The 12,497-nt window shown below is 35.8% G+C and overlaps 1 protein-coding gene across 3 annotated transcripts; it reads left to right on the top strand.

Moving 5' to 3' along the window:
- Positions 1 to 176: 176 nt before the first annotated feature.
- LOC112555164 lies at positions 177 to 12,497 on the top strand. 3 transcript variants are annotated; one of them, XM_025223419.1, is made up of 5 exons: positions 177 to 420; positions 1,525 to 1,887; positions 2,516 to 2,661; positions 2,802 to 3,072; positions 3,379 to 7,014. In XM_025223419.1, the coding sequence occupies exons 1-5, from the start codon at positions 372 to 374 to the stop codon at positions 3,771 to 3,773; spliced, it is 1,224 nt and encodes a 407-aa protein (XP_025079204.1). In that variant the 5' UTR covers positions 177 to 371; the 3' UTR covers positions 3,774 to 7,014. The 3 variants fall into 3 exon arrangements, with proteins under 3 accessions (XP_025079204.1, XP_025079203.1, XP_025079202.1); XM_025223418.1 differs by lacking the exons at positions 1,525 to 1,887; positions 2,516 to 2,661; positions 2,802 to 3,072; positions 3,379 to 7,014 and adding exons at positions 10,028 to 10,390; positions 11,016 to 11,161; positions 11,346 to 11,670; positions 12,031 to 12,497 and having other exon boundaries at positions 178 to 420; XM_025223417.1 differs by lacking the exons at positions 177 to 420; positions 1,525 to 1,887; positions 2,516 to 2,661; positions 2,802 to 3,072; positions 3,379 to 7,014 and adding exons at positions 8,154 to 8,561; positions 10,028 to 10,390; positions 11,016 to 11,161; positions 11,346 to 11,670; positions 12,031 to 12,497.

Genomic DNA, 12,497 nt, shown 5'->3' on the forward strand with positions numbered 1-12,497 from the left:
TGTAATAAACACTCAGTAAAGGCTCCAGTTACCAGATGGAAGGTCCTCATTAAGGTCTTTTTTTGCGCACATTTCACAACAGGTCCTTCACAAGGTTTGATAATCATCTTTCTTGGAAAAAACAAAGTTTTGCTTTCTGTTTGATTTGTATATAAGTTCGCGAACAAAGTACTGAGCATTCCAAGCAACCCTTATTAGTTTACAGTTTACTGGCGGTCTCTTTGTCTCAGAACTCTTGTTTAATCAGTGAGCAAAGCTTGCATTACAATCGACCACAAGCAAAGATACTTCTGTGTTTAACACCCAAAACAATTTTTGGTTATCTCAGAATATTGTGAAAGAAAAAGCATTTTCTGAAAGCCAGCAAGACCATGAGGCTAACATTGCTGACGACCATCGTCCTTTCCTTTTTCTGTCAAGGTAAGAGAAGACATTCTATTACACTGGTAGAGAAAATCGACTTAAAGATTAGTATGAATCCACTCTTGTTAATTTGAAACTTGCCAAATAGCATAATCAAAACATTTTATTTAATGATTTCATATGGTGATTTACAGAATAAACGCACTCTATGAGACAGTACCTTATATTTTTCACGAGATATTTTTGGCACTTTATACCAGTTAAATGAGGTTCATCAATTTAGCGTGTGACTCACAAATGTAGATGAATAGTTAGAGGAATACAATGTAGAAGAAAATCAAATGTTCACATTTTGTCTGAGGTTAAGATTCTAAGATCTTTTCTTAATAGCTTAAAGTCTGACAGAGATTTTTGTTTACCTAAGAAAAGAGATAAATTTACTTCAATAAAGTTAGTTCTGCTCAAAATTGTTCCTAAAACATAGTCTAGATACTATTTATAAAAGCTAGGTGAATACCTTTCTTACACCATCTTTCTCAAGATACAGTTTAGTTTAGAGGAGTTCCTCCACTAACTGGCGTTCCTTCTATGGATCAGTCTTAGAGAAACAGTCTGATGATGTTACTTATCAAGATACACAAGCACAGAAAAAGGATAAAAACATATACCAAATGCTAGGAATATGCGGAGAGGAGTCGTTAGGTATGAGTAAAATTAATTGTAAAATATTTATAATGAAGGAAAACAGTAGCACACACTCTAGCTTTCAGTATGTGTCTGTATGCGTTCCATGGCAAGTATAAGTGACTAGCATAAATGGTTTTTATTGTGATTTTAATGGTAATAATAATATTATTATTGACAGTCTTTGTCTTAGCTCTTTGATGCTCTTTGCTTTATTATAAACACATTTACAGTTCAGATTACGAGCTTTATAGTAGCCAGACTAGAAGAGTTAATATCAAAGTAAATGTTTATATCTCTTTTTCTACTACAGCACATTAGAAGACAATTAAATACCAATGTACAATTTACTTAACTATAATAATAACATTCTTCTACACTCACTTCCACTTTTTCTATCTCGCATGCACTCTCTCCCTTTCTCACAAACACAGAAATGCAAACTTCCACTTTCATGAAACTTGTTTTCTCTTCCAGGAGTAAACTCTTTTGAGTGGATCTCTGACCTCCAAGATGGCGCTGGCGTCTACGCGTGTGTAGATGACACAGTCACCATGAGCTGGCGGTACGCGGTGCAGGAGGGAGAAGTGGTTGACGATGTCAAGTGGTACTTTGACCCAGGAAACAACAACCGTACAGCTATCGCCGCCATCGTTGAAAACCGCTTTTTCCACCTCTCCTCCTCTAACTCTAAGAGACTCCACCATGTACCGGAAGCAGGACTGACGCTGACCTCTGTCACCGGAAGAGATAACGGACAATACTCGGTGGCGGTGACTGTTCAGAACTCATCATGTTTCACTACACACACGCGCACTGTGTCTCTTGTAGTAGCAGAAGGCAAGAACTTGTAGTCCTTGGTGTCTAACATTTCTTTCTCTCCATCTTTTATTTACCGTTAATCTTAGTGTGAATGCCTTCAAGGTATATATTTTGCTTTATTTCTGTCACATTTTTTCTTTCTTTTAGTCCCTCTGAACTATTTTTCCATTCCGTTGTTTTTAATAATGATATCTTTAAGTAAAATATGTATGTGTATGAATATATATGTGTGTGCGCGCGCGTTTGAGTACATGCAAACATATGTCATCTAGTGTCTTAGTGGACCCTTCTCTATTCTTTTCCTTTCTCAGTGTACTTCATGTTATACAACTTGTTAACTCAAATTACTGTGATTCATATTTAACATAAAAACATTTTTTTAAAGTAGCTTTAAAAAATTACGACTGCTACTTTTTAAAGCTTCTGTCCTAATAATGCAAAAAGTAAAGTGCTGGTATCAGAAACAAGTGTTTTACATTAATAAAAAAAATGAAGCATCATGAAATTTAAAAAAAATACATGTCGGATATCATACAGATATCATAAAGAATGAAAACAAATCTTGTAGTTACCCTAAAATACAGTATTAGCCAGTTCCTATGATGTTTATATTTTGTATTTACTGTGTCCTAATCACTTATTTAAGAGGCCCTGGTTGACCACAGCAAGGCTCTGAAAGCACAACAAGAGCGTTTGACGGTCCACGACAACAAGACTGGTCAGCTGCACGTGCAGCTGTCGTGTGGAGATTACATCTTCACTGGACACCCGCCTGTCTCTGTGGAATGGACGGTGTGTACAACTTGATAAATTGATAGATAAAATGAGTAAACAGATGTTCTAGATAGGTAGTCTTTTTTAACACATATCAAGAAAGAACTAATGAAAGAATCTAGTTTCCTTATTAATAATGTTTTTTATTTGTTGGACAGTTCCCTTCTGGTGAAACAAAACTTGTCTCAACGCACATCGACGGTAAATTTTTTCTGACCTTGCCCAACCCCGTGGAGGGAGGTAACTACACGTGTCGCCTGTCCTCCAAGTTACCGCCCGTGTCGTGCCTACCCCACAATGCCAGTGTGCTTGCGGTCTCTTCAGTGTCTATAGACGAGGTGAAAGCGAGGCTGTCACTACTGGAAGGCGAACAAAAGATAATGACTGATAAAATAAAGATTCTGATAGAAATGGATCGGAATCTCACCGGTAAGCTAACATTATTCTTAAGAGCACGATTTTAGTAGACCTTATGACAAAACAAACAAACAAAAACAAACAAACAAAACAACAAACTCTTAAAGCATTTATTGCAGCCAAAGTAACTGATTAACAAAATTGATTGAAATATCTCCAATATACTTATTTTTGGAATTATAGGAAAAAAATTCTTAGGCTAATTTCGTCATGTTTATATGATCACAACTGTAATTTCTTGAGAATTGCAATCGTACTTTAGGTTGATACTGAAAAATAATTTTGTTCTTTACATGCCCGTTTTTTTTATGTTTCTAGAGCTTTGGTCCAAGAAGGTCATGTTTGACGCCAGTGGAAGTGGAAACAATGTATATATTAGTTCCGGACAGCGCGTGGTGTTTGATCAAATGAGAAGAAATGAAGGAGATGCCTACAATCCAGCTACAGGAGTGTTTACTGTCCCTTTTAATGGGACTTACTTCTTTGTGCTCACCGCAGCCACAACCCAGCACTATAGTCCAGCATCATTGTATTTAACTGACAATGGCTCCACATTCTGTCACGTGCAAACTCAAACTGTTGCAGTAAGCTGTGTTGCCACAGTGTACCGAGCAAAGGGTCAACAGGTGTGGGTGAGTAGTCCTGGAACCTCTCATTTAAATTTTCGTTTCAGTTCTTTCGTTGGCTTTTCCTTACACCTTGACATCCCATAACAAAGATTTGGCTCTTTTTCCCCCTCCCACTAAATTACCAAGAGTGTTTAACTGTACAACTAAAATTAGGTCCAAATGCTGAATCTGAAGGCAAAATAAATGTTTTGAATAGCTGCTTTTCACACAGAAATTGTCAGATTTTACTGTATAATTAGTTATTCTTACACCGGAAAAATTAATTAAGTAAGAAATTAAGTAGACTTGAATTAGCTTAGAGGAAAACTTTAGCTAGAGCAGAGGTAAACATTTGAATGGAAAGGACAATGATATATCATTATTTCTCACGCAGAAATATGAAGCTATACGGGGACCAAATATAAAATGTTGCATTCTTAAAATCACTACTAAACCCTGTGAAATTCAAAATTAGCTTCTACATTTAAAACAAAAGGGTTAGCATATAGAAGATTTTAAAAGGTTTGTAATATACAAGGGACTCAAGTAAAGTAGTAAAATATAAAGTTTGATATTGTTGTATTTTAACAATTAGGCAACACCCGTCTGATGGTCTTATAATTTGTTATTAATTTGGCCTTATCTACTCCGCAATGATTAAGCAAAGCAAAGCATAATTTAAGAACATGTTAATAACACTGTCACTGCAATTAGTATTTAGTTTTCTAGTTTCTTGCTTATTAATAAGTTTTTATGCTCCAGTCAGCATAAAAGTTTTGTAAGATAGGCACATCGTTAATTCAATTTATGGATGTCCGTATCAATATAACCATGAGGTATCATTGTGTTTTCATGAACCAGAATGTTTAAAGTTCAGAATTTTACACACACACACACACACACACACACACACACACACACACACACACACACACACACACACACACACACACACACACACACACACACACACACACACACACACACACACACACACACACACACACACACACACATAAATGTTTCCAGGCTAATAATGTCTTCCCTGTAAAGATCCTTAACAAATAGTGAACTTTTTAATAAAATAATAAGTTTTATATACCATGTCTACAAACGATTTCGTTTAATTTTCGTCCCTGTATTCATTGTATGACTAGAGATATGCGTGAATATGACACAGATATTTCTGTTCCACTAGAACATAGGTCTTTGATCACCAAATAATTAAAAATACTGAAAAGCGTATTTTTTCTTTTAATAAAACATTGTACACTTTTCATAATCTTTGTAAGCACTGAATTTAAAGTTTTTATATTTATCTCTGCATATCACTTTAAGGTTTGTAAGTTTTTTAAATGTTAGATTACATAAAGAAAATTTTTCTTTAACATTATTATCACATATGCTTTTGGTGCAAACGCGTCTTTATATTATTTTCGTAATTAGCTTATTTGTATTAAACCATTTATATTTCTCAAACTCCATTTTGTGTCTCATATGTTGCATATGTGTTGGAAGACAATTTGTTTATATAATTTAAATTCAGCTACATATTTTTTGTCTGACATACTCATTTCATGAAAATGATTATAAAAGTTTGTTATTATTTTACTGTATAACATCAACTATGTTTCTGATATCTGTAAACAAGCTACACAAACAAAAGTTCTACTCTACACTCTTAGTGTTAATTTCTCAACTACCTACTGACTAAACTGAGAGAAATCTGGTTTTATTAATTTTACCCATTAAACATAGAGAATACTAATTTCCGGAGTATAGCTGTAATTATTTATTATTGTTTACTACTGTGTCATTCAGGCTAAAAAATTTTGACACGCCTCAGTGTTTGTTTAGTCTTACTGTTATAAAATATTGAAAATCTCTAGAATTTATACTCTTTATTTTATTTACACAACAGTCGCCGGCTAAAAGCATGTATGTACAAACAGTGTTTAAACATTCTTGTTAAGTGAATGTCTGAGATTTGTTAATTTTTGTACAATTTTTGTCATTTTTGTTTTGTCTGTACTTGATTAGCGACGATGTAAAGTGTTGTGATAGAGCGCTGTGTTTATTTATTGTTGTTGTCGTTGTTGCTCATACTGCAACTACGTTTAGGGCATGGCTACGATAAAGTAACTGCTATGATATATAGCATTTTCAAAGTAAAACATTACGGATTTTGAATTAAAAGTTAAAACAACGAAATTATTCAAAGTTCTAAAATTTTTAAAAATGTCAACAACAACAACAGCAACAACAACATAAATGTGGCGTTGATGTAATCACCAGTTTGTCAGTTAATATCGAGTTTTATTTTCCTTGCTACTGTAGTTATCTATCGCTCGTTCTCTCTAACACACCTCCATACACTGACATGTTAATTTATCGTCCTTTCTTTGTTGATTAATTGCATGTACACTGAGTGCACAGGTATCAATTAATTGTTTGTGCGTCTCTAAAAGCAATACAGGCCGAACTTTCAAAATTCAACAAAGATATTAATCGTTGTGTTCTTTTGATTATTTTACAAGTTCTGTAAATGTTACTACAAATTTGGACAATGTGACTTTACTGATTTGGTTGCAGTATTTTTTCTAAGTGGAAGAAAATTTACAGATAACCACTTTGACTTCAACAGATAAGTAAATAAACTAATGATTCTCTTCATCTAACTAGTTAACTAGGTTGAAACTAATCTACCTAAAAAGTTAATACGTGTTAGTGAGAAACGGTAAATTCCGTAGACTACTATTTGTGTTTTTGTGTGACTAGTAAATGTTTGTTCATGACCGACTACTGCTTACTGAGTACTTGTATCTACGCTTGACATTTGATGGCTAGTTTCATAGTTTCCTTTCGGTTCGAACAAAAGTTTAACAACTAATAAAACCATACACAGACTAAGCTCGCTCGGCTTTCATAAGAAGCAGCGACGACAGGTCTGACAACATCAAGAAGACAGAGGTAGTAATGCCGGACAACAAACAAGAAGCCCAACTACATCTACATGGGGAATGTATTACAGAGGCTGACAGCTTTCCCTAGCTTGGCAGCATAGTCAGCAAAGATGGAGGTGAAGATAAAGAAGATAAAAAAAAGCCAGGCTTGCATTCCACACTCTGCGACCCATGTGGAGCACCAAACGATTTGTATCTTCAACACCAAAGTCTGTTTATTGCTAAATTAAGATTTCTATTAAAAGAAATTGTTAATGTGGAAAGAGACTAGCGAATTAGTATTTTTTATTTCCCCTCTAAAGGGGCACAACTTATTTTAAAGCATATTAAAGTGTTTGTTGTGTATAATCTTTAAGAAGGGAGTCTACTGTGCATGTCATACGTCTTTTTGCTTGGTTACCTCCCTTGTCATGCTGTACAGGAGAATGAGCATTAAAAACTTAAAATATCTCTACTGGAAGATGAATGGAAGATAGTTTAAAAAAATACGCCTTTTATCAAAGATGATTTCGGACAGTATTTTCCATAAGAAATCATCACTGAATATAGTCTAATATTAAGAAAATTGTAGCAAATGAATTTCTCTATGTAAAGCAGAGTAAAGTGAAGAAAAATGCACGAAGCATAACAGAAAGCAGTTATTTTAGGCAATTTTGAATGTTTTAATGATGGTAGATATATTTATGTGCTGTACAATCTTTTGATAAATTTGAATTCACAGTCATGAACCATACAATAAAATTAAAAAAAAGTAGAGAATTAGACACAGAGACACATTGTGTCAAGATCAAGCAAGCATTTCAGCTACTGAGACTAATCGTCTATACATGTCAGCTATAATGAGATGAAGCATACGAACACTTCAGCTGTTGTGAGATAGAACTTACAAACATGTAACCAATAGTTACATAAAACTTACAAGCATCCCGCCTTGAATGTATTAGCTATAATATTACAAAGCATACAAAGCTGTTAGCTTTAATGAAACATGTCTGTATGATAAAATAAACCTTACAAACATGTCAGCTATTGTGATATGAATTCGCCAGCTATGATAAGATCTAATTGTCAAAAAACTAATAGACACTATCATTCCACATGAATATACAATGATTTACCCATTACCAGTTTGTTGTCTTAATTTTTTTTGAAGGGGGTAAACTCTGTAAAAAAATTTCTAAAAAATTATCTTTCCTGGTAATATATATACAGCCCTTTTATCTTCCATCATGCTGACATGTCACTATCACTAAATCATTATACAAGAACTGACATCAGTCCACCCGTGTTATCAAGGTGAGGAAAGTCAAGAAAGCAAACATTTACAGGTTCACAAATCATCGCCGGTAGCTGAAGTGACAAACAATGACAATTATCATTAACAAGACTCAGATTACAAGTCAGCGGCTCGTAACCTGCTGCGCCACCTGTTGAGTTGCCTCCCATGACCCCAAGCCCGGTATTCCACTCCACCAGAGGGACATGAGTCACAGCATAATACCAACAATGACAGCTTTATAATACAGGAAAGCTTCCAACCACTAAGTGCAAGGTTCATTGTGATCTCACTCAATCCCCTGCGTGCCACGACAGGTCCTTCACAAAGTTAAACAATCGTCTTTCTTGGAAAAAAAACAGTTTTACTTTCTGTTTGAGTTTATATAGTCTCGTGAACATTGCGCATTGGAATAACCCTTGGTTGTTTGTGGTGTCTGCCTCGTTGCCTTAGAGGTCTGTTGTTCAAAACCTTCAAGCAGTGACAAAAACTGACATTAATTTCAACCATTTTCTTAGGGACGTTTGTGTTTAAGAGTCAAGACAGTTTCTTGCTCGCCGAATCTTGGTAAAGGAGTTTAGAATTTTCGGAGACCCGGCAAGATCATGAGGCAAACATTGTTGACGACCATTGTTCTTTTGATTTTCTGTCGAGGTAAGAGAAGACACATTATTACACTGTTAGAGAAATGCATTTTAATGATTATTATGATTCTACTCATGCTAATTGTAAACATGTCAAATTCCGTTACCTCAAAACATTATTTTTAACGATTTAATATGGCGAGCTTTATGAGATCGGCATTGTTCACCAAGAAGCCAAACTCTATGAGACAGTGTTTTACACTTTTCAGATGTTCTTGCACTTATAAAAGTATGAGGAAAATGAGGTTCAACAATTATGCGAGTGATCCATAAATGTAGACGAATAGCTAGAAGAATGCAATGTAGAAGTTCATCTTATCTATGATGTTAGAATTTTAAATCTTCTCATACCTGAAGTCTGACAGAATAGAGACTTTTGCTTACCTAATACGAAAGATAAATGTAAAGAACTAGTAAGGCGCAAAATTGTTCATAAAGCAGAGTCTAGATAGTATTTATTTAAAATAACGTAGTGAGTACTTTCCCTCCATCTTTCTCAGAATACAGTTCGATTTAGTTCGTTCGTCCAAAAGGATTAGGTGTTAGTGAAAAGATGATAGGAGTATGTACGAGGAGTCGCTAGGAATGAGTAGAAAAGAATAGAATTGTAGAAATAACATCCAAGATTTTTGCTAAAGGAAGAAAGTAGTACACACTTGTGGTATATCAACATGCCTTCCTCAGCAACTAAACGCGAAATGACCAGCGCACTCGGTGCACCTCATGCTGAGACAACTCAGGGCATGTGACTGAATTAAGACTGTTGTAGACTGCTGGCAGATATGTGCCCTAGGTCTCTATCAGATTGGTATGCATGTGTAAATAGTGTAAATAAATCCTTTTAAAATATTCGTGAACTTCTTAGTGCGAATGAAACCTGTCTTATCCTCTGCACCCAACACACGAACAAAGCAGGTGTGACACACGGTGTATACAGGATGAGACAGGGTGGTGAGCCAACCTGTGGCTGAGCGACTAACCCCAGGAACAACTTTTGTTATTCACATTTGACAGATAAACAAGGTCTTTTGTCCAAGGTCAGTTATTTGCGGGTGTGTACTAGATTTAAAAATAGCACAAAAAACAATGACGCGAGGAAAAATAAGGGTAGGTGAGTACACCGATGAGTAAGAGCTAGTCTATAAAAAAATCTCCTTGATAACTTAGAGAAAAGTAAGTTTCGAGGCGTTATGACTTCGAAAACAAATTTGCACGTTCGATGTATTCCGAATAAGAAAATAACTTTGCTCTATCTGTACTATTGCATATTTTAAAATCAACGATGGTAATGTGTGGTTTTTATTTGATGGTAATTATCCTAATATTAATAACAGTCTTTGTCTTTGTCGTTTGATGACATTCATGTCCGTAATTATGAACACATTTACAATAATACTTCAGCTTGAGAGCTCTATGGTAGTGGGAACTATAAGAGTTAATATTAAAATAAATTTTGTAACTTTTTCTCACGTTCAGGAGTAAACTCTTTTGAGTGGATCTCTGACCTCCAAGATGGCGCTGACATCTACGCGTGTGTAGACGACACAGTCACCATGAGCTGGCGGTACGCGGTACAGGAGGGAGAAGTGGTTGAGGATGTCAAGTGGTACTTTGACCCAGGAAACAACAGCCGTACAGCTATCGCCGCCGTCGTCGAAAATCTCTTTTTCCCTCTGTCTTCCTCTTACTCTAACAGACTATACTATGCACCGGAAGAAGGAATTACACTGACCCTTGTCACCGGAAGAGACAGCGGACAATACTCGGTGGCGGTGACTGTCCTCAACTCATCATATTTCGCCACGCACATGCGCACTGTGTCTCTTGTAGTAGCAGAAGGCAAGATCTTGTAGTTCTTGGTGTCTAACATTTCTTTCTCTCCGTCTCTTATTTACCGTTAATCTCAGTGTTAATGCCTTCAATGTATTCTCTGTATCTCTCTGTCGTATCTCCTATTTCTTTCAGTCCTTCTGAACTATTTCTCCAACCTTTTTACATTACATATTTTAGTGAAATGTACACGTTTAAATACATATGTTCTCTCACTAGTACGTATATGCAAGCTATCTTTTAGTATATATGTTTTAGTGGGTGTTTCTCTTTTTTTTCCTCTGTGTATTTCCAGTTAATTACTCTTTTCTCTAAATACAACTTCATAAAGCACTTTAGTGTGATTCATATTCATTGTTTCTGTTGCTTTAAAATATCGATAACAAAATATTGACCCTTTTGTTGTTAAGTATGTACCCTGATAACACGAGATGTAATATGTTGATATCAGACACAAATATTTTCAAAAATCCCAAAACAATATCAAACATTATACAATTCAATAAAATTAAACTAAGTGTAGGAAATCATTCAGAATAATAAAAAGTACCTATCGGAACCATAAAATACAATATTAGCCAGTTCGTATGATGTTCATATTTTGTATTTACTGTGTCCAAATCACTTATTTAAGAGGTCCTGGTTGACCACAGCAAGGCTCTGAAAGCACAACAAGAGCGTTTGACGGTCCACGACAACAAGACTGGTCAGCTGCACGTGCAGCTGTCGTGTGGAGATTACATCTTCACTGGACACCCGCCTGTCTCTGTGGAATGGACGGTGTGTACAACCTGATAAATGGATGGAGGAATGAGTAGACAGATTATGGTGTTGTAGATAAGCAGTCATTAATACAGAGCTAGAGAGAAAGCGTGAGAAAAATATGAAATTTAAGCTTAGAAGTAAGCTTCGAATTGGCAGTAATATTCAGTATTAGTAATAATGATTCTTATTTGTTGAACAGTTTCCATCTGGTGACACACAACTTGTTTCAACGCACATCGACGGTAAATTTTTTCTGACCTTGCCCAACCCTGTGGAGGGAGGTAACTACACGTGTCGCTTGTGGTCCAAGTTACCGCCCGTGTCGTGCCTACCCCACAATGCCAGTGTGCTTGAAGTCTCTTCAGTGACTGTGGACGAGGTGAAGGTGAGGCTGTCACTACTGGAAGGCGAGCAGGAGATGTTAAAGACAGATAAACAAGAGATGATGACAGAAATGGACAGACTGAGAGAGGAGAACCAGAACCTCACGGAAATCATCAACTCTCAACAGAGATACTTCCTTGGTATGATGAAAGTATTCTTAAGAACAGGATTTTAGTAAAACTAATGACAAACCATAAAACTTTTTCAAGAAAATCATGAGGTCAAAGTGACCGCTTAGCAAAATTTACACTGTGTGTAACTAGCTTCACTAATTTATTTGTTATGTTGCTGGACAACCATGTTCTACCTTTACTACTTATTCCTGGAAATGTATTACACGATATTTATTTATTTGATTATGAAAAAAATATTCTTAAGTAAATTTAGTCTTTTATGCCACATGATATTTAAAATGTAATGTCTACAAATTTCTAAGAGAACGCTAGGTTGATGCTGAAAAATAATCTTGTTTTTTATTGCCCGTTTTTTTATGTTTCTAGAACTTGGCTCCAAGAATGTCATGTTTGACGGCCGTTTAAGCCAAGGCAGTTTATATGTTAACTTCGGACAGCGCGTGGTGTTTTCTCAAGCTAGAAGAAATGAAGGAAATGCCTACAATACAGCTACAGGAGTGTTTACTGCCCCCTTTAATGGGACTTACTTCTTTGTACTCACAGCAGCCCACACATACAACGATTATGGCTCATCATTATCAGCAACATTGTCTTTAACTGACAATGGCTCCACATTCTGTCAAGTTCAAACTAAAACTGCAAATGTTGCAGTAAACTGTGTAGCCACAGTGTACCGAACACAGGGAGAACAGGTGTGGGTGAGTAGTCCTGAAACCTTTACATTATATGGTTCTTACTGTTCTTTCGTCGGCGTCTCCTTGCACTCTGGCCTCCCATAATACAGACTTGACCTTCTTGTTCTGAATAATCACTGCAGTGACTCTTTTTTCTTT

The sequence above is a fragment of the Pomacea canaliculata genome, linkage group LG14, assembly GCF_003073045.1.
Source record: "Pomacea canaliculata isolate SZHN2017 linkage group LG14, ASM307304v1, whole genome shotgun sequence".
NCBI lineage: Eukaryota > Metazoa > Mollusca > Gastropoda > Architaenioglossa > Ampullariidae > Pomacea > Pomacea canaliculata.